General features: G+C 35.2%; 3 protein-coding genes and 1 pseudogene across 3 annotated transcripts in view; 1 reads left to right on the top strand and 3 right to left on the bottom strand.

The window, feature by feature from the left end:
- FAM184B (family with sequence similarity 184 member B) overlaps positions 1-4,126 on the bottom strand; it is an 89,328-nt gene extending 85,202 nt beyond the window's left edge. Inside the window, exon 1 of the mRNA XM_025051815.1 lies at positions 3,991-4,126. The gene's annotated coding sequence lies outside the window, so the exon portion shown is untranslated. The remainder of the gene's footprint in view (positions 1-3,990) is intronic.
- On the bottom strand, positions 1,270-3,994 carry DCAF16 (DDB1 and CUL4 associated factor 16). The gene has a single exon (XM_015594893.2). The coding sequence runs from the start codon at positions 3,733-3,735 to the stop codon at positions 3,085-3,087; it is 651 nt and encodes a 216-aa protein (XP_015450379.1). The 5' UTR covers positions 3,736-3,994; the 3' UTR covers positions 1,270-3,084.
- An 8,010-nt stretch (positions 4,127-12,136) lies between the features above and the next one.
- Positions 12,137-23,018, top strand: part of NCAPG (non-SMC condensin I complex subunit G) — a 28,455-nt gene continuing 17,573 nt past the window's right edge. Inside the window, exons 1-9 of the mRNA XM_006918971.3 lie at positions 12,137-12,397; positions 13,351-13,554; positions 14,038-14,266; positions 16,234-16,379; positions 16,660-16,744; positions 17,665-17,857; positions 18,293-18,442; positions 21,524-21,664; positions 22,205-22,328. Of these exons, the coding sequence (XP_006919033.1) occupies positions 12,287-12,397; positions 13,351-13,554; positions 14,038-14,266; positions 16,234-16,379; positions 16,660-16,744; positions 17,665-17,857; positions 18,293-18,442; positions 21,524-21,664; positions 22,205-22,328 (1,383 nt within the window). The 5' untranslated portion in view covers positions 12,137-12,286. The remainder of the gene's footprint in view (positions 12,398-13,350; positions 13,555-14,037; positions 14,267-16,233; positions 16,380-16,659; positions 16,745-17,664; positions 17,858-18,292; positions 18,443-21,523; positions 21,665-22,204; positions 22,329-23,018) is intronic.
- Positions 15,581-15,699, bottom strand: LOC112485523 (annotated as a pseudogene).

The raw sequence follows: 23,018 nt of genomic DNA, 5'->3' as shown, positions 1-23,018 counted from the left end.
CATATGTCAGCAGCTTGCACAAAGCTGTCATAAGTCAGAAGTTACCCACTTTCTGGGCTTTCCTATATACTCCAGCCATATGAGCAAAATACTTCTGCCCCTTTATTTATATGCTATTGCTTTGTGAATTTAGCATATACATCTTAAATCTGTGTACAAAATACCGACTTACCTGTTTCCTAAGCTGACTTTCCCTTGTGGGGTTTAATTGCTGGAATGTGCCCTCCACATGAATTTATACTACATTTGGAAGGCTGCTCCACTTTCGAATATTTTAAGGCCCATATAAAGATTAAGCTTATTTAATGTGGTCCTAGAGAGCAGAAATGGCATCAATGGCCAAAAGCTTTAGGATAATTTATCTTGGGTCAATATGTTTTAAAACTAATTTCTTATGTATAGTATCTTATTTAATTTTGCTCCCAGTATCTGGATTATAGTAGGCATTCCATAATGTTATTAGATGACTAAATTTCTAATGAGAGATATTTTAGGGAATTGAGGTATCAGTAATAACCCAAGTGACTTCTAAGGTCCCTAAATTGCTTTGACAATCCATTCTAATTTCAAAACACCGTTTTCATCATAGAGAAAATTTTTTCAGATGGGGATTTGTGACAGGAGCCCCACAGGATAATTCCCTAAAGCTGACGGAACACCCGTCCTCCTCCTGCCATGTACTGATTTCTTCCTTCTCTTGGGAAGCTGATGGGTTTAAAAGGCCTGGCTGTGGTCTTCTGGGCGGCAGGGATCTGAACAGCTCCAACAAAACGAGGCTGCCTGTCTGTACCGAGAGAATCACACCTTTAAATGACATTAATGTCCATTGGTTCAGAAGTCCTGTTTCCTTATTCCTCTGATAAATATTGTTGTAAATAGAGAATAAATGTGCCCTTCTTTATCTATCTTAGTTATAGAGACTACATTTAACCAAAGGGCCACATAGGGGGAGTATGAAAGTGGTAAACCCCACACCCATGCCACACACAAAAAAGTGAAAGCTTAAGGCTTATTATCCAGGTTAACTATCCTTTTTTAAAACTTGGAATTACTTAACAAATGAGTTCAAATACAGGTCTTGACTGAATATCTCACATCATCTTCTTCAGAGCGTGCTTCGTTTCTAGGGCTGCCAAGTCACCTCCTATCAGAGACACTGTATAGACACAGACACTGCATCTATTGACTGTATTCAGCACTTAGTAAATGCTGAATATGCCTTCAGCAAACTGAGATCTATTTCATTTGAGAATAAATGACCATACTCTGTTCAGCATGTATAAAGCTCTTGGTTTATTCAGCTGCAAAGCTGGGGAAAGGCTTCCTTTAGGAGTGAATAGCAGAAATGTGTTTATGAGCAAGGCACTTTTCTCACACTCTCTCTCTCTCTCTCTCTCTCTCTCACACACGCGCACACACAGAAAAAGGAACATATGGTTACATAAACATCAACATATTTTAATTTTCAGAACTCCCTATCTCTTCCCACCTCCCCCTTAAAAAAACAAAAACAAAAACAGGTGGTTGTAACATTTTAAAAACCGGTTTCACAGAACATCTACAGAGGAACATTCTCTGATACATTCAGTTACACGAACAGTATGATATGGTTTCAGTTCAGTAATTTTCCATGAATAAATATTTCTTCTACCTACAATTCCCTCCTTTTTCTTTAAGACAACTAAAGCTCAGCAGAAATACTCATTAGGTTATAAACATTCTTCTCTCCTTAAAATTGCTATACATTTATAGGATTTGTGATTCCATTAATGCTTCGATCTTTTGATGCCATATTGTATACAACACTTAATTATGGAGAATAAGAAGCAGTAAAACTAAAATAAGGAAGAAGATATATATCTTTAACAATCTAATTACTGAATCCTTTAGCTGCCCAGTCAATCAGGATCATTCACAGGTTTCACTCTTTTTTGCAGGTTGTGTGAAAAGATTTAACGGTCTCATGCATTTTATGTATATCTATTACTATGTTTTGACATCTAAATAAACACAGCAAGACTCATTTACAAGGGTACATACTCTTCCTTGTTCGGCTACATCTAATGCTAATCTATGTAGAAAAACGATGCTAAAAAAGTCTTCGACTTCAGGTTACATTAGGCTGAGATTTTCAGTAGTAAGATTCTTTAATGTCAGAAGTGTTCCTGGAAAGTGTGCAGTGGGTGTGGAAAGTGCATAATGTACTGCTCCAGGAAACACACAGATGAAATAATCCACTAGCAGTTAGCCCTAAAAACATAAATGCTCTCTTAATGCTTTCCCTTTGGTCTTTCGGAATGTTTTGTTTCCTCTTGACTAAAGTCTGGGTGTCAAGATGCTGGAAACATATTCCCTCTAGAACAGGTGTCTGTTTAATCCCCAGGTATGACCTTATAGGCCAATTTAGCCAGAGACAGCCTGGGGGGAGCCTATGATAGAAAATGTTTATGCTGTAATTGCAAGTACTATAATAGGTCTGGAGTAGTGTAGGTGAGGTTTGAAATTGCACTTCCTCTCCCTAAAGTAGGAACCCCTGCAGGTAGGCTTATCTATATAAAAGCTGGGAGATAAATCAGACCCACTGTTTTCTTTTGTCCAGTTATTTAATTTAATTCAACTACCTCCCTAGAAATTAATGTCAGAGAAGAATATGCTCAGCAAAGTGTTACTGGGAGTAGCTAACCTCCTACTTTTCACAATAGCTGTTCTTAAGGTTGGGTAACAAAAGGGTAGTAGCCTATCTTTTCCTTCCCATTAACAATTAGTTATCTAGTTAGAGTCCATTCAGATATGCGGAATAAATTGGGGGGATAACTGAGTGTGGAGAATAGTTAACTTATCTGCTGCAATATGGTCCCTCTTGACTAATTCTCCATTGAAGTTCTCATTTTATCCACAGGGTCTATCAAAGGGAACGCTCACAATGCACATTTCCTGTAGCTGAGTGAGGGGACCCTCAGGTATATAATCAGTACTTGGTAGCCCTTTGGCTTGTCAGGATAGGGCAAAGTCTGGTTGAGAAGGCATTCGTTTCTCAGCTCTGGGCTGTGTAACACGAGAGGCAGCAGAACAAATGGTGGATCTCTATAGTGATGCAGTTAGGAGTTTGTTAACTGCCTTTTGGAAGTCAGTGTAAGAATAAGTAGTGTTGATGGGCTCAGTGCGGGTTGTTTCCTTAACTGTTTTAGTTAACCAGCCACAGCAACAACCAGAAACACATGAATTAGGAATTTGTTTTAGGTATTCCGGTATGGGAGTGGCTCTACTCAAGGTTCGACTTAACTGCTTGGTGGCAAATTGCAGTGCTCCATTTAGAGTGGCGTGATCTCTAGAAAGCCGGCTGGGACTTGTAAGGGGCTTTTGAAAAGGTGGGACTCCACAAGAAGCCAGAGGTGGCCATTCAGGAATTGGTTCCAGTTTGGGAACACAGTGGGAGCAATGGGAGAGTCTTAGACCTATCTCTCGAAGTATGTGGACTGGCGTGCTTGGATCCAAGAGTTTAGCATGATATAACCAGGAATTAGGATTTAAAGGTTTCCAAGTTGTTGAATATTTTAAAAGGCACTTTACCTGCCAAGCGAGACTCTCAAGAGGTGTTAGGTTGGGCACCACAGGGTCCTCTTCTTCAGAGGAATCCCACTCTTCCCCAGAACTCTCATTTAGGTAGTTAGCGCTTTCTTCTTCCTCACTTTCTGATTCTGATAAAGGGTCAGGAGAGGGATTTCTGGGACCCATTTGAATAAAACAAAAGAAGGAACCAGAAAAAGGTAACAATTGAAGCCAGCAAAACACTAACACTGGCAAATAGAAACAAAAGATGAAAAATCCCTTCAATAAGATTGTCTGTTTCTCAGTCCATTACACACAAAGTATGCCTCTGGCTCGCATCACTGTGCAGTTCTTTGAGATTATGTTGGGTATTCTTCACTTACAAAGAAGACATCTCAGTTCTCAGGACCAGTTCAGTGTGTAAAAGTGTTAGTCACTTACCAGTGGTCCAGGCTACCCAAGAAGATTCGAAGGGGTCCTCATCTAGTCAAGCTGATTTGCTTAGCGTGGTTTCAACTGGTTGTGATATTGGGAAGAGATACTTGTGTCCACTACTTTGTTGGCAGGGATATTACATCTACTTGGTAATGAAAAGAAACTCAGTGGTTGCCTTCGTTGTCTGCTGGTGCAGCCAATTTTGTGCAGGAGGCTGGAGCGATGAGTTCTCAAGGACATGTGGTGTGCATAGATCCGATGTTTTCCACAGGTCGTGCAAATGCCCTTGGAAACTGGTAACTTAGCTGTTGGACTATCTGGAAAGGTAGCCTTAACCTGTGAACGAGAAGACTAGACACATGACACTAAAGCCTGAAAGTACTAGGTAACATTATTGCACATTTAACTATGAGTATTTAAGAATAAGAAGCCTTATTGGCTTTCCTATCTCATAGGCTTAGGCAGATTTTCCTATTGGGAATGGCTCCTAAAATCACAAAATTGGGAAGAAGAGCCTGAGGCCATTTTAATCCTTATGGTACATATCTGAACCAGCTTGTTTTTTAATATGCAGTTCTAGCCCAGAAAATTACTTCTGCAAAAGCAGATCCCTGATGCCCCAAACTCCAAAGAGAGAGCTATAAAAGGTATCTTTTTACCTTTAGATGTGCTTATTGGGATTAGTTTTAGGGGACCTGTCCTGGTTGTAGAGCTGTTAGATGTTAGGAATGTGGCTGGGACCCCAGAGATTGCATTCATGTGACCATACTCTACAGGCATAAGATAGCAGGTATAAATCTTAATATAGTAGAAATTACACTGAATGTAAATAGGTGAAACTCAATTAAAAAACAAACAGGCTGGATTAAAAAACAAAACAAGAGTCAATAATGTGCTAACAAAAGATACTTTAAAGCAAAAGACACAGGTCAAATATAAAATAATGAAAAAAGATATATCAGGCAACTGTGAACCAAAACAAAGCTGGGACAGCAATCTTAATATCTAACAAAAAAGATTTTAAGCCAAAAAATATAAGGGACAAAGATGGACGGTAATACTGGTTAAAAGGAACCAAATAAAGTGACATACAGTTAAATCCTCTCTTAAAGTCACTGAAGGGCTCTGCAACTTTAAGACAAATGATGTTAAAACTGGTAAAGCCAGTTCTGCCACAGGCTAACTGATCTAAACAAGAGTTAGGTTCCTATGACATCTCATCAATGTTATAACTAAATGATGTTGAACGAAATTATGTCATTCAAGGACCTGCTGTACTCATACACATATGAACCTGAAAACACATATTCAAAATTTCTCAAGTGACAAGTGATAGAACTGCAGGGGAAAGAAATATAAGTGGAGATATAAAAAGCTAAAAAAAAGCCACTTAAAAATATCAATATACATTGGATACTATGTAAGAATACAGAACTCTACACCAAACAGAATAGATATCTGAGCACACACAAACACACAAATAAAACATGCATTAAGTTATAATATATAACTAGATTCCAAAAGGTCAATTTCATTCACACTAAATTCTCTGACCATAATGCAATAAAATTAGATAATAAAGGTTAGTTAAAAGTATTCCTATTTTGAGAAACTAAATAACTCATGGGTTAAAATGGAGATTACAAAAGATATTAAGAAATATTAAAACTGAATAATAATATACACCTGCAAGGCAAAATCTGTGGGACATGAGCAAATCAGTACCTAAAAGAAATTTATAACTTTGAATACACTGATGAGGAAACAATAAAGTTTAAATATTCACAAGTTAAACATTCAAGATAATGCAAAAGAGCAAGAGCAAAATCAGCAGAAAGGAAATAATAAAGATAGAAATGACAAAGTATATAAAATAATAACAGAAGACTGATAAAACCAAAATATTTTGATAATGAATTAAAAAAATGAAAGTGGTGAGACTTATCAAGAACGAGATTTAAAAATAAAAGATTCAAAATAAAAACATGACAAACATATGCTAAAATATTAAAATCTAGATGAAATGGCTAAATTCTGGAAGAATAAAAAATACTAAAATTCATAGAGGAAGAAACAGATAACTTCAATGGAATAGACTAGTAAATATTAAAGAAAATGAAAAGGTAACAACCTTCTATTAAAAACATCAGGTCCATGTGGTTTTATAAGTGAGTTCCAGCAAACTTCTAAGAAAATATATATTTTACATGTTGTTCCAGAAAAAAGAAAAAGCACATAAACTGACTAGGTCCTTAAGAAGATAATAAAATATTAATTCTAAATCTAGATATGAACCAAATAAGTACAGGCTCATTTCACTTGCAAAAATTCCAAATATTACCCAACAAAACTAATAGTGTTTTGCTTATCCCAGGAAAGCAAGAATATCTCAACTTCAGAAAATTTATAAATATAAATGACAACAGGGATAAAGCCAAAAAAAAAAAACCCACAAAAAACAAAAAAAACACCTAGATCATTTTATCAACCATGGATATTTAACTTTTCCTAGTTCCCAATCAACACCTATTTATTTTTAAGAAACAAAACACTCTTACCAAACCAGCAAGAAAAAGTTACTTTCTCAACTTGGTAAAAGTTTATCAACCAAAAATTTTCATATTCCCTTTAAAAATCAAATTACATAAGGATCACCATGATGATTGATACTGACAAAGAACCAAAAGTTCTAATCAATGTTATAATAAAAGAATAATAGATATAAGAACTAGAAGAAAAAAGCTATTAATTTATAGATATACGGTCATCTAATTAAAAGAAGACTTAACATATGAACTATTAGAACTAATAGAAGAGTTCAGCAAAGTTCCTGGATATGAGATTAATCTATGACTATTCACTAATTTGTTTATATAGCACTTAACAATTTGCCAGGTACTATTTTAGAAACTGCACAAATGTTAACTCATTTTAAATTCTCCTAACAACTCTATAAGATAGGTTTTTTTTATTGTCCCCATTTACAATGAGGTTTAATTTACCTGCCCGAGGTCATGCATTTAGTGAGAGGATTTGAATCTAGGCACTCTTAACTTCCATATCAGTAATACTAACTAGAAAATGTATTACATAAATACCTTTCACAATGTAACACACAAGATCAAAAAATGATGAATTCAATCACATCAAAATTAATCATTTCTGATGATTAATGACTGAACTAAATAAAGACATCGAGAACGAAGTTAACTACAAATCAACAACAAAAAGTAGCAACCTCAATAAAGAAATAGGCAAAGGACAAAAATATCCAGTTTACAGAAGAGAAAATCCAAAGGCCATTGACGATATGACGAGTAAAGAGATACCACGTTATTCTATTCGTTTGGTAATTAGAAAGCTGGACAATGTCAAGTGCCAGTAAGGAGACTAAAGGAATCCCTTCAGGAACCAGCCTGCTGGTGCGATTGTAGACTGGGATCTTTCTGAAGAGCAAACTGGCAGCACTACTTAGCCAAACTATTTGCACATCTCATGATCTAGCAATTCTACTCTTGGGTATATGTAGCAAAGAAATTCTCGTTAAGACCAACATGTACTCTGATGCTTGGTCTTTGATGGTAAAAAATTAGAAGCACTCTAGGTTTCCATCACTGGAGGAGTGGACAGGTAAAATGCGGTAAAAGCACATTAGAAGTATACATTGCAACACAGCTGGACTAAAAGCATAGGCCTAAATGGAAAAAGCAAAAACCAAAATATCAACAGCTCATTTACATCATTCTGTAGGAGTAATTTCCAAAATGTAACTCAGTAAACATCTAGTTTCAAATACACACTGAGTTGTGTTAATAAGGTCATATGGTATGACTTCGTGTCAGTAATATTTCTATATACATTCTTCTTATATATCAGTTCCCAGCAGTATCTGGCATATATCAAGGGCTTAGGTTTTTTGAAAAAATTAATGAGGGAATGATGAAGGACTGCTGTAAGTAACTATACAAGCATATCCTATTTTTATTCTACGGCTACAAAAATACCCGAATTATATTTAAGTGACTTAATAATGTGTTGGACAAAGGCAAATTAAACAATTTTTTAAAAGGTAGGATCAACAAAGATCCTACTAAAGCAAAATAAAGAGAACTGCTTATAACTTCATCTGCAGGAAAAAACGTGAATGCAAATACTTTTAAGTTTATAGTATTACCACCTAGTTCAACCTAAAAACAAAAAGAAAATTCGAACATACCATAAGTCTTATTTAATTGAGACAGGAGAAGCTGTTGGCTTTTAATTCTTCTGTCCTCTTATATTTTTACTATTTCATTTCAACCAGATTCCATCTGCAAGATTGAGTATATTTCAGTCATTCTGTTACTCAAAGCATGCTTTAAAAGGCTCACTCTACTTTTTCAGCAGAAATAACAAAGTCTCTTTGAAGGCATATGTAAACCCTAGAGTGAACCCATCACTGTTATTCCTTTATATTTCATGTGCATAATTTTCCCATATAAAACCAAATTAACTGCACTTACTCTATATACCTCCATGTATAATTTACCTCCATGTATAATTTACCTTTAAAAAATATTATTTGGAACTAAATAACCTTACCACATAAATTCTTTAGTTTTGTTATTTCTTTAATTAAACAAAGTTTACCAAGGACAGGAAGAGATTTATTCCCAAAGTTGCTGTTATTTGTTCTTTTTTCCCATAGCACTGAAAATAGAAGTTAATAAATAGGTAAGCTTAAGACAGTGAGACTATGAAGTTTTAATTTATCATTTTTTACCAGCTTTATTGAAGTACGCAGTTGGCAAATTATATTTAACACAATGTGATGTTTTGATATATTAACTGAAATGACTACCACAATTAAGCCAATTAACATATCTATCATCTCGCAGTTACCATTTATGTGTTAAGAACACTTGAGATCTATTTTCTTAGCAAATGTCAAGTATACATATATTACCTATAGTTACCATGCTGAACATTAGGTCTCCAGAACTTATTCATCTTAAAACTGAAAGTTTGTACCCTTTGACCATTATCTCCCCGTTTCCTCTACCTCTCAGCCACTGGTAACTCTCCTTTTACTCTGTTACTATGCGTTTAACTTTTTTAGATTCTACATATGAGATCATTCATTAATTGTCTTTGTGGCTGCCTTATTTCACTTTGCAGAATGTCCTCCAGGTTGACCCATGTTGTTGCAAACTGCAGGATTTCCTTCTTTTTTAAAGACTGAATAGTATTCCATTGTGTGTTTGTGTGCATGACCTCACATCTTTACCCATTCATCCACTGATGGACACTTAGGTTGTTTCCATAATTTGGCTACTGTGAATAATAATAATAATAATAATAAACATGGGAGTACAGATATATCTTTGAGATAGTGACTTTATTTCCTTTGAATATAAAGTCAGAAGTGAGACTGTTGGGTCACATGCTAGTTCTATTTTTAATTTTTTGAGGAACCTCCATACTGTTTTCTATAATAGCTGAACCAATTTGCATTCCCACTAACAGGCATAAGAGTTTTCTTTTCTCCACATCCTCGCCGACACTGGTTTTCTTTTATTTTTTGAGGAACCTCCATACTGTTTTCTATAATAACTGAACCAATTTGCATTCCCACTAACAGGCATGAGGGTTTTCTTTTCTCCACATCCTTGCCGACACTTGTTTTCTTTGCTTTTTGATAACAGTCATCCTAAAGGTGCAAGGGATTGTCTTACTGTGATTTTGACTTGCATTACCCTGATTAGTGAGGTTGAGCACCATTTCATATACCTATTTGGCCATCTGCATGCCTTCTTTGGAAAAATGTCTACCCAGGTCCTTTACTCATTTTTTTTTTTTGAACTTTTCTAAGAATTTATTTGAACCAATCTGAAAACATGCCAGGGAGCAAGATATCAACTGCTCCCTCTTTGCTCATTGGTTTTGTTTTTGGTTTTTTTTGCTATTAAAGTTGCATGAGTTCCTTATATATTTTGTATATTAACCCCCTTTGAGATATATAGTTTGCAAATATTTTCTCCCATCCCAAAGGCTGCCTTTTCATTTTGCAATCTATTATACTTTAAAATTCTTTTCAGATTATAATGTTCAAAAAATACTGAGCAAAAACATTAATTCCCCCCAAAAAAGCTCATCAAAATATAGTTAGGCTGACCTCTGGTGGCCAAATGCCTCATCCTTTAATAACTGACAAGATGGTATGAATGAAGTCATCTCTCATTTGTGGCAACATAGCCAAGTAAAATACAGTAAAGGAAATCATATCAGAAATGTCACAGTCAAACAAAGCAACAAAAGTAGTTAGGCACCCAAACCATAAAGAAAGCTGGGCAATTTAAGCCCACGAGATAATAAAAATGCCTCCAAATATTCGTTTGTTCTAATTTTTAGTTTACCAGTTGACTTTACATGAAAAACAAATGGTATATACAGTGGTTCTCAAAATAAATATAATTCCGCACTCTCCAATACTGTAGCCACTAGCCCTCTGTGTCCACTGAGTACTTGAAATGTGGTTAGTAATAGTGGGTAAAGTAATATCCAATTTCAAAGACTTGGTAAAGGAAAAAATGTAAATTATGTCATTAATTATTTATGCTGATAATGCTGAAATAATAATTTGGACATACTTGGTTAAAGAATCAATGCCTTTTCTAGGTTTCTTTCACCGCAGCTTTCTAGGCATTCTACGTTTAGGCTATAGTGAAATCATAAATGTTATCAGTATGCTACATGTATGCTTAGGCCTCTATGCTTCTGCTCTAGCTAATCAACCTAAAATGTCTTTCAGAAATTTGACATCTAGATAATTTTGGAATTATGGACAACCCAAATACTACCATATTTATTACTTTACTAGCATTTGAATACCTAATGTTTCAGGAATTAGGCATATGAGGAGAATGGATGAATAAATTATGGCATATTCATACAACAGAATATTCATACACCAGGCAACCCGTCTGTGCCTCAGCTTCCTCAGCTTAAAAGGAGATAGAAGTTACCTGACAGGGGTTGTTGGTAAGGATTAATTAAATAAAGTGCTTAAAAAGTGTCTGGCAGATAAGGGACGATGAAGAGTAGTAAGTTATTATGATAAGTGTCAATATGAATAAATCTCAAAAACACTGATTGAAAAAACAAGTTGCATATGACTAGTCATATAACATTAAAACATGAAAACAAGAATATACTTATTAGAGATGTATTCATATATCGTAAACACATAAAAATTAACAGTAAATGAAGAAAATCAGTTACTACTGGGGAGGAAAGGTGATTTAATAGGAAAAAAAGTGAATGGGAGGCTTTATTACCTATTTCCTTAGCTGGCTGTGGGTACTGAGATGCTTGTCTGGGTGTGACATAATTCCATTAAAAAAGTTTAATGGCTTAGTTCCTGCTCGAAGGCGATCCAAATTCCTTGATCTTAACCGACACCCTAACCCTGTTGCCCTGCTGTGTTTCTTTGTTGAGAACATCGCCGTTACGCTCCTCTGTGCGAAGCCGGTAAACCTGGAATAAGCTGCGTGTCTAAGCTAAACCGTGCCTCTCTTCGCAGCGGTTCCCACACTGCCACCCTCCTTTGCGGACAGACTTTCCAGCAGCCGAGGACCCAAAGCCTAAAAGGACAGCGGCCCGCCTCCATCAGGAGACGTCGGAACGGCGCCCTCGCAGGCCCGGTACGTCTCCCCGCTCGGGAGAAGCAGGGCCGCTGCCCCGCTCCGCAGCACGCCCTATCTTTCCCTTCTCCGCAGGATCTCCAAGCGAACCCCTCCTCCCGGGACCCCCTGCTCCGCTTCAGTCGGAGCAGGAACTGTTCCCCTCAGTGGATTCTCTGTTCTCACCCATGTAGGATCTTTTTCCTTTCTCGCTCGCGCCCTGCCGCACGACCAGGTGAGGCCTAGCGCCACCAACTCTGTCCCGACAGTCGCATCTCCACTCGGCTCACCCTCTCAACGGATACCACTTCCGGGCGAGCAAACTGTCCCCGCCTCGTAGAAATGCCACTGCCCACCCGGAAAACGGCTGGATAGGCCCGGGGCGCATGCGTCCGAACCGCAGGGCTTGAGGTGGGTGGGTCCATCTCTTCCCGCTCTGGCCGCCCCGCCCTCTCGCGGCAGTCTCGCGGTATTTCCTTCTCCCGCGGGAGTTATTTAAATGTTCTGGCGGTAACTACGCCCTGGGCTCCCCGTAGCCCGCAGATCCGAGTCTGAGAAAGCTCTGGTTATTCAGTCTGTGATCTGTCGGGCCAGCTGCAGCCGGTTGCAGACGGTGCTTGTTCCCGCGTAGTCCCAGCACCATGGGGGCGGAGAAGAGGCTGCTCTCGATTAAGGAGGCCTTTAAGCTGGCGCAGCAGCCGCACCAGAATCAGGCGAAGCTAGTGGTGGCGCTGAGCCGCACATACCTCACGGTAAGCGCACCGGATTCCGAGGTCCCGGGCCGCCGCTGCCCCTCGTCCTCCTGCAGGGGCCTCCCCTGACGCTTTGGACTCCGCGCGCTGCGACTCCATCCTCCTTGAATTGAGATGCTTGTTCGGGTGTGACATAATTCAGGACCTGGTTTGGAGAAGTCTGGCGACTTGCCCGAGGTCGCCTGGGCACCCCCTCTCCCCAGCGGCCTCCGCCGCGGACCGTTAATCCTTTGTAGGCTTGAACTTGGATGGAAACATGATTGATCCCCGAGGCACCAAGCAATGGGCCTCAGAATGGATCCTGAGTGCTGTGGTTCAGCGGTTGTTGTCCCTTTGGTCACCGCCCACATCAGAAACGCCGACCGTCAGTCACCTAACATCATTCCACCGTTAAATTAAATCAAATCACCAAATAGCAAGTTATTAGGACCTGACTCTTTCTATTCATGTAAATAATGCTTATTTTGATTGGAGCCGTGAGAAAAATAGGACACTGAGTTTCGGGAAAATTAAATTGAGGTCCAAGAAAGATTGTAAATCAATGTAATAAGCCTTGAGAATAGGAGATAGGATGCGAAAGTTGTATCAAAAGGAAGTTGCTGTGTAATAGAAAGACTAAATATGATAGACTATCAAAGCCACTGTTGTTTTGGGGCTGTTCATGAAGAAGCATATTTTTACTAAACTGGTGCCAAGACATATTGAGAAGTCAAGGATACCGAAAAAAAGAATCCATCCACTCAAAATTCACGATCGATTTCTCCCTGGAAGAAGTAAATTTCAGTGTAGAGAAATGGTGCACATTTATTTCCCCTTTGATGGTTCGGATAATTGAGAGTTTACTAACTAATGATTTCAGTTTGAGTTACAGCTATGCTTTCAGCATTCTTAGAGTAATGTTGGGAAAAATGATTTCATCAGTGCAGTTTGTGAAGGTTTCTTTTGTTTTTCAGATGGATGATAAAACAGTTTTTCATGAGGAGTTCGTTCATTACCTTAAATATGCTATGGTGGTCTATAAACGTGAACCAGTTGTGGAGAGGGTAATAGAATTTGCAGCAAAATTTGTTACTTCATTTCACCAATCTGATACGGAAGATGATGAGGAAGAGGAAGATGGTGGCATTTTAAATTATTTGTTTACTTTTCTATTAAAGGTATTATGAAAACTTGAACTTTGGGGGAGTATTGTAGAAAATTATACTATATTAAAGGGGCCATGGAAGTTTGTGTATTTTAGAGAATGCAATATCTGGTAATTGAGAACATGACTGAATGAGTTTTTTATAGGAAATATTAGAACTGTCATAAAGATTAAAAGATGGACTTTTAAAATACAGCATTACATTTTTAACGACCTCTCTAAACCAGTTCTCCTATACATGTATTTTAAATGAGTTCTCTATTTTAGAAGTAGTTTCTATAAACAGGAATATACTATTGTAATTTAGATTGTATATTTTGTATAACTAAGACTACATTTTGATAACCTTATACAATGTATATTTAGTATGCATGTGGATCAAAGTAGCATTATAGTTTCTCTGGAAGTAATTACTTGAATTCTAAACATGGAATTCAAAGGTATGTGATTATTTAACAATGCTATGTGACTAAATTTTGATTTGTTTCCATTTCAGTCTCATGAAGCAAACAGCAATGCAGTTAGATTTAGAGTGTGCCAGCTCATCAACAGGCTCTTGGGAAGTATGCCAGAAAATGCCCTGATTGATGATGATTTGTTTGATAAACTTAATAAAGCCATGTTTATTAGATTGAAAGATAAAATTCCAAATGTAAGGATACAAGCCGTTCTGGCTCTTTCACGACTTCAGGATCCCAAAGATGATGAATGCCCAGTGGCTAATGGTATGTGTAGCTCCCTAAATCCTTTTTCAGTTTTGTTGATTTTGTTAAACCTCAGTAGATAAGTTTTTTTTGTTATGAACTACATATATGAAAGATTATAGGCTTGTATGTGCATATACATATATATATACATATATAATTTAAAAATATGTACATATATTTATAATAAAAAAAAAACCCCAGGGAACCACCACTCAACTTGAAAAAATAGGCTTCAAAGGTAGTGATGATATTGTATCTTATATCTCACTCCAATTACATCACTCCCTCAGAGATAACAATTATCCTGAATTTTGGGTTAATTCTCTTGTTTAAACAATTAACTACATGTGGGTATCTCTAATAAGTTTTGCCTATTATTTTGTATGTTGCATGTGTCATATTTTTCTGTGCTCTCACCATTATTTCTAAATGTAACATTCATCCATGTTCTGTTTACTTACTATTTTATGGCATTCTATTGTATGAACATAGCACAGTTTATTATTTCTAATACTGATGGACCTTCTAGTCATTTCCAGTTATTTTGCTCTTAAAAAATAGTGTTGGTGCAGTGAAGTTATACATGGTTTCTCACGCACAAGTTAGAGTTTTTCTAGGGATGGACTGACTGGAATGGGTGCACATTTAGCTTTATGAGATAATATATAAGTGTTCTGCAGAACAGTTCATCAATTAATATTCCCAATAAAAATGCATAAAGGCTTTCATTGATTCACATCCTCTCCAGTGTTTGATATTGCCAGATTTTTAAATTTTTCTTAGTCGGTCATATGATGTAATTGTTATTGCATCTTTTTTTGGATATTTAGCAGCCAGTTATATTTATTCTATTATATAATGCCCATTAATGTGTTCTATCTATTTTTCTGTTGGCTTGTCTTAATGACTTATTGGAGTCCTTTATACTGAAAAATCCTTGGGTTATATGAATCCTAGATCTCTTACTACTTAACATGGTTTATTGTTTCGCTCTCTTTGGGATGTCTTTTGTTGGACAGAATTTCTTATGTCAAAATTATCAGTCTCTTTGATTTGCACTTGCTTTTATTTAAGAAATCTTTCTCTACCTTTACACTTGTAAAGATAGTTATATTCCACTTTTCCATATATGCCTAAGGTATATTTTGGGCACTCCTGTTAATTTTTCTCTTTTTCTTTCTTACTAGCTTTATAATCAATTTTGATAACTGGTGTTAGTTGATATTTTCTGTTTTTTGTTTTGTTTTGTTTTGTTTTATAGGCGAGGCAACCCTTGCTTGACCTCACAGATTGCAAGGATTACAATCCTTTATTTTTTATTTTTATTTTTTACGCTTACAGCACCTGGTCTTCCTAGGTAGTCTCCCATCCAAGTACTAACCAGGCCTGACCCTGCTTAGCTTCCGAGATCAGAGGGGATCAGGTTTGTTCAGGGTAGCATGGTTGTAGACAATATTTTCTGGTCTTAAATGATATACCTAATATTGAGTAAAACATGTTCAGTAGTCAACATGTACTTGATTATAATTTGAAAATTTGAGAAGTAGAGGTGAATAAACATTTATATACAGAAATAGATTTTGTTTCAGTAAGTAAAACCAAAAGTTAATTCTTTTTTTTTGAACTCATTAAAAATCCAAATAGCCCTTTATAATGCCAGGTCAGTTTAAAATAAAGTCCCTGCTATATTAGACTTCTAAATCTTAAAGAGTTGCAAAGGCATAATCTTAATGATGGATTTTCTGTGACTTTAGGGCTATTTGTTTTTAGTGTTAGCCTTCATGCCCAGTCTGGTGACTAATTTCATTTTCTGCCCTTTTTAAGGGAAGTTGGCAGAAAAAAAAAGTCTTCAGTTAAAATTAAATGTGTAAGACTAAAATATGACATTTTAAAGATACTATTAAATATCAAAATGTGGGTTATCTTATGACTATAATTAAAGAAATATTTCTTTAGTGTACTAAAATGTATCACTTTATTTTTAGCATATGCTACTTTGATTGAAAATGATTCCAATCCAGAAGTTAGGCGGGCAGTGTTATCATGTATTGTGCCATCAGCAAAGACTTTGCCAAAAATCGTAGGGCGCACCAAGGATGTGAAAGAGACTGTCAGAAAGCTGGCTTATCAGGTAAATAACATCTTGTGTAGGCATATTCTTAAAAGATAAGAAGCTGTACTCTTAAAATACTTTTGAAAAATATTTGGCAAATAATAACGATTCCTTCATTTGAGATTTTTACCAACAGAGAGCTTAGATAATTTAGGTAGAATCTTATTGTATTAATGTGTTACCAGATATTAAATTTTTTTGGAGATTCTGGGTAATTTTCTTAGATGGAGATATTACTAGTTATGAAATTTGTAAACTATGTTGAGTTTAACAACCATCTTTTTATTATCTTTTTAAGGTTTTAGCCGAAAAGGTTCATATAAGAGTTATGTCCATTGCTCAGAGAGTAATGCTCCTTCAACAAGGTCTTAGTGACAGATCAGGTAAGATATCTTTACATACAAAACTTCAGTAGATTTTTGAGTTCAGACTTAAAAGATTTAATAAACAACTGTCCTAAATTAGGTCAGGTGAACCTATTATTTCCATAGCCCTGTCAGAAATTTATCTTGGTGTATTGTATAGAAAACATTTTCTAGGTTTTAAGAGTTTGTTCCAATTTTTCTGTTTCATAAATGGAAAAACTAGCTGAAGGCTACAGAGCTAATTTACATCAGAAGTAGGGCTGGATCTGTTTTCTAGCTCTCCCTCCCTAGTAAAAATGCTGTCTATCCTCTTTGTGTATATTTTGATTATACAGACATTAGGAATGGTCATACTAGTATAATTTTCTTAGTTTATTGTTTGTTTTTTCTTTTCGTCCCTGTTGCAACTAGAGATCTGGAATGAGGAATGATAGATTTTTAATTTCCAATCCATATGAGAAGGCTAAGATGACTTAATTTTACTATAGCAAGAAAAACCAGAGTTTGAAAACACTGTCAGAGGACTAATGACTAGGATGACTTTAAAACTGGGAATAAGGTTCGTTTAGTGATACATGCTTGCATGATTCCCTACTGCAAATAGCAGTCACGTGTAATAGATGAAGTCAGTCAACAAGTGAAATATTGGTATTATATTGTCTAAACCAAGACCCGAAGCCCAGGGAATGCAGGGGAGAAGGAATGTAAAGATATTTTTGTTGGTTGAGTATTTGGTTCTGACCTTTTCTCTTTTTATTTGGAAATGAGCAACATAGTGATTTTTCCTTAGTATGCTTTGTTCTGCCTCTTAGTCTCTTTCCGTTTTCATTATAAATACCGACTTAAATGTTAATACTGATCTGAGACGTTAAAACAAAATACGGGAAATGGAAGCTAGAGGGAGCCTCTGTTTACTTACGTTTCAAATGACTTAACAGATGCTGTGAAACAAGCAACACAGAAGCATCTTCTCCAAGGCTGGTTACGTTTCTCTGACGGAAATATATTAGAGTTGCTTCATCGGTTGGATGTGGAAAATTCTTCTGAAGTGGCCATCTCTGTTCTCAATGCCTTATTTTCAGTGACTCCTCTTAATGAACTGGCAGAAATCTGTAAAAATAATGATGGCAGGTATATATGAAGTATTCATTCTTTAAAATGTGATGCTGATGAACTTTTGCAATTAAACTTAGTCTCCTCGTATATGTCTTTTTCCATTTTTTTCCTTCTTGTATAAGAATTCAGTTCTTTACCATAGACTACATTATTATTATTATTATTATTATTGTTATTATTCTTTTTTCATTTTGTTGCCTTGATTTTTACATTAGCCTACCATGGAAAGCCCAACAACGTGTATTCCTATAGTATGTTTGCTCCTTTAATGTTTTTTTTTTTCTTTTGGTCTAAATATTTTCACTCTTTGTTTTCCATTCTTTTATGTGTGGATAACTTAATGACTTTGCAATTAAAAGGATGGCGGTTACAAATTCCCATTTTTCTATTTAGTTCAAATTTTAGCTGGCTGTTAAGATCATGCTTTTATTCTCTCCTTTTTAAATGAAGGAAATTGATTCCAGTGGAAACATTAACTCCTGAAATTGCTTTGTATTGGCGTACCCTTTGTGAATATTTGAAGTCAAAAGGAGACGAAGGTGAAGAATTTTTAGAGCAGATTTTGCCAGAGCCTGTAGTATATGCAGAGTATTTACTGAGGTAAAAATTTTTCCTTTGGTTTGGAATGTGCTTGTGTTGCCATATGTGTCAACCTCCCAGCCCTCCTCCCTCAAAGACATGCTTGATTGGAAATAAGTTAAAAAACTTTTTTTTTTTTTTTTGGTTAGGTAGAGATAAATAGGTGTGCACATTGAGTCTTTCTGAGGAATATCTTGTGTTGGTCAGGATACTCAAAGATCAAAGTCATTGTGTTTCGGGACATCTGAAAAGTGTTAAGATGTGATTATGTACATTTCTTCATAAAGTTGATAATGATGATGCGTTGCTCTTTGAAACTGGTTGGCATACTTTTTCTAAGTGCAAGACAGTAAGTATTGTAGAGTCTGTGGACAATACTGTCTCTGTCACAGTTATTCAGCTCTGCTGTGGTGATGTAAAAGCAGCCAGAGACAATGTGTAATGAACGATTGTGACTTTCTTGATAAAACTTTTATCAGTTTTTACGAATGCTAAAATTTGAACTTCATCTAATTTTCACATATACATACACACACACACACACACACACACGTATATATTTTCACATGTATTTTTAAACTTATTGAACAATGTAAAAATTTTAGCTTGCAAGCTATGCAAAAAAAAGCAGTAGGCTGGATTTGGTGCATGGACCATAGTTTTCCAACTGACAGGGTGGACCTTTGTAGCCAGTTTTAGTATTAATTAATTTGGCTTTTTGTTTAAAAGTTTGTTTTTCAAAATGTACTTTTTTCTTAAATTATTTTGAATTACTGTGATTTCTCCTTATTTCACCTCAAAATTAAACAAGGAAAACATGAATGCATTTTTGTCAAAATTCTAATATAGATGTATATAGAATAAAAATGTGGAATTTCCTTTTATCTCCTAATTCCTCAATCTCATTGATTTCCTTATAGTTATTGATTTCCTTATAACTAAACAATTTGGAGTATACACTTTCAAACCCTTTCTCTACATTTATGCACCAGTATATTAAATGCAGAAATGCTTTTTTTAAATATAGCATACTTCATAATTTTTTTTAACTGCTGATGTCTGAAACCATTATATGTTGTACATATAAATTTCTCACCGTAGTAACAACAACATATCATTTACTCCTTTGTTGATGGACATTTGGGTATTTCCAGTTTTCACTGATGATAAAGGTGTGTTCAACTTTCTTGTACATTTAGATGTGCCTTTCTGATTTTGTGGGGTTAATTCCCAGAAGTGGAATTCCTGGGCCAAAGTTAATATACATTTTGATAGATATTGGAGTGTAGATTTTTAACTTTGTGCTTTGATGCATTTTTAAAAAGATTCTTGCATATAATATGAATTATGGGCCTGAGTTCTCTCCATGTGAAATATACTATCCTGCTTTTGCCAATAAAAGTCTCATATATAAGTAGGAAGCAAAACTGTGAATACATTTGAATTTTGTATGCCAAATATTAAATTCAGGATAAATATCTTAAATGTGAGCCAAAATAGAAACTTATAGCTTGAGCTCATAGAAATATTACAAAAACCATATGTGAATTTTCTAAGTGTTTTGATGGTAATTATTTCAGGCTTTAAAATTTAATTAGAGTATTTATTATAATGCTGTTTAGGCCATATTGAAATATTTCCAAAAAGAATGAGTTTGATGCAATGTTTAGTAGTATATATCAATGTAAAAGTAATAAATGCCTATAGAAGACAAAATATTAAAAAAATGAAATATTAATAAGTAACATAGAGGGGGAACGTCTTCTCAAGGACTGTTTCACAAATTGATTCTTAGTTGATTAATACCGACATGTAAAGAGCTTGGGTCCTCATTCTTATATTTCCTTTGTCCCTTAATCTGTGAGTTTTGAGATGATTTTAATCAACTTGTTTATTTCACTTATAGAGAGGAAAAGTTTAAAAATCGTATTTTATTACTGAAAGAACACAAGAAATAGGACGATTGTCTTTTGGGAGCAACATTACTAGATAGGACAAGTTTACTCAGGTACAGCAACAAAATTAAATGGAAAAATTGTTTTCTGATAATCTGAGAAATATATTTTCAGACATTTCATAGCAGGAAGAGTTAGTGACTCAGAATTCTGATATGAAACAATTTTCTGTTATCCAAAGTATTCACATTAAGAGAGGAATCCGGGATATTAAATGAGGCCTATCAAATTTGAGTATGAAAAAGGGACACGAATAAAATTTTTGGAAAGCTACCTTAAATACAAATTTTTGATTTATGAGCCTTTATATACTCTTGGTTATCATTTTATAAAATGAGTCGATTTATTCATTTTACATAATTCTGCAGTTTCTCTGACTTGATTCTTGTGGACATTTTAAAAATGACATTTTTGAACCAGATTGTTTTTCATATTCCAACCAAAAGGCACGTAGGTGTTTAAGTTTAAACCCTTAATTCTGCTTTTAAGTAGCTTCCCCCTCCCTCTATCTTTTGTAGGCTATTGAATATTTTCTAGGTCAGGGTTGTAAGAGGCTTTAATTTGGGCAGTTGATGGTGCTTTTTCAGTAGCACCTGCACTAAGACACTGCAAAGCTTAGTTAGGCCCCTAAGCAAGAATAATACAAATTCCTGACACCATGTATGTTTTTCTGATTTTTTTAAAAGATCATTGTGTTCATGATTTAATCCTGTAATGACTATTATTATTGCTGCTATTCTTTTAAACAACAAAATAATGGTTAATTAGGGATGATGGAAGACTAGCTCTTCATAAATAATTGGATTTTGAGGAAAGGCTTCAGAACTTTATAGCAGAATACCAGTGACATCGAAATATTTAGTTATCAATTTGAGAGACAAATATGAACCTTTTGAAAATTTCCCATAGGAAGTTTGAATCTTTAATGAAAGTACATTTTCCAAATTTTTTGTTTCAGGCCATCAAGTTCGTGAAAGTCCATGATAATGGCATAGAATTTACTCTGTAGACCAAATTAGTATAACATGGTATAAACATCCATATATTTGCACTAATATGAACTGAAAAGATGCTTTTCTAACCTGTTTGGTAGCTGTTTAATATTCTTAACAGATTTTATACATTTTATTAATTCTACTTGTTTTAGTTATATTCAGAGCATTCCAGTCGTTAATGATGAGCAGATAAATGACTTTTCCTATATTGGAAATTTGATGACAAAAGAGTTCATAGGTCAACAGTTGATTCTAATTATCAAGTCTTTGGATACCAGTGAAGAAGGAGGAAGGTATGTCTAAATGTTCTAATGTGCTCTTCTTAATTTTTTGTATTGAAATGTAGTCTTTTTATAATATGATTAACTATATTTAACCTAGCTCTCTAATGTGCTATAAAAAGTATTTTCTTTCCTTTTATATATGTAATATATGAGGAAATATATCCCTTTCCTCCCCCAACTCCTGTGTGTTTATGTGTGTATGTATAAAATATGAGGTCTTAATTCATTTTTTTGGAATAAATCAATGAAATTGCAGATGTTTGCTTAAAAATCTATTTGTCTTTATTACAGTAGAGGGCTAGTAATACTATCTAAAAGATTTGATTCACTGCTGGTATTTTGTCATTTCATCTGTTGATTTATGAAAGATTGTAAGGTCATTTATAAATTTTTTTTTTGTAGAACATGAATTTTTGACCTAAAATTTGTACATATTTTTTTGTATTTCAGTTCTTTTTTATATTTAAGTCTGCGTAATAGGTGAAATGTTAGAGATAAAATGTGTTTCTACTGTCCTATTTAAATTAAAATAGTTCTTTTTGAATGCAGGAAACGACTGCTGGCTATTTTACAGGAGATTCTTACTCTACATACAACCCCGATATCTCTAATTTCTTTTCTTGTTGAGAGACTGCTCCACATAATTATAGATGATGATAAGAGAATACAAATTGTAAGTATTTTCTTCGTTGTTGATAAAGATAACAAGTTTTGGTAAATGACTGAGGATGGTCTTACCTTTTAGTACTTTTTGCTTTGTCTTAAATTGCCTTTTGTTTTAGGTTTGTCTCTATCAAGCTTTTAAACTTAAAAACAAATCTTTCTCACATATTTTAAAAAAAGTCTCTTAGTATACCTATCATTGTGTTGTATCAGTTTGAAATGGAGCGGGTTAGGGAAGTGGTGACATGTCGCCATTGGTCACTAGCGTGTTTGAGAGCTGGCTCAAGTGAGACATACCTGGGTTTAGATCCCCTCTTTCTGGCTTTGTGACTTTAGGCAAGTTATTTAATTTAGCTTTTTCACTCATCCACAAAGTAAAAATAACAATAAAACCTACTTTTCATTGTTCAATGAAATAATGTTCATAAAGTGCTTTATAAATGCAGAAATAAATGTTATAATATTACTGGTATTTTCTCTGGGGTAGGCATAAAAGCCAGCCATGTATCATCGCTTTTCATAAAATCATACCGTCTTGGAGTTGTAAATTAATTCAGAGGTCGTCTTTCCAACCCCTCCTTGCACATACATACTTATACATAAATCTCTTCTATGACATTTCCAGTTAGTGGTTATCCAGTGTCTGTTTAAGTACCCTCATTTGAGATGCACCGTTTTCTGAATCAGCCAACTCCAGTGT

This window comes from Pteropus alecto, unplaced genomic scaffold, assembly GCF_000325575.1.
Source record: "Pteropus alecto unplaced genomic scaffold, ASM32557v1 scaffold5, whole genome shotgun sequence".
Classification (NCBI taxonomy): domain Eukaryota; kingdom Metazoa; phylum Chordata; class Mammalia; order Chiroptera; family Pteropodidae; genus Pteropus; species Pteropus alecto.
This window is presented reverse-complemented; position numbering and strand designations above follow the sequence as displayed.

Excerpts from the sequence above, each read along its gene's own strand:
- DCAF16 (XM_015594893.2), bottom strand. The coding sequence starts at position 3,735 with ATGGGTCCCAGAAATCCCTCTCCTGACCCTTTATCAGAATCAGAAAGT.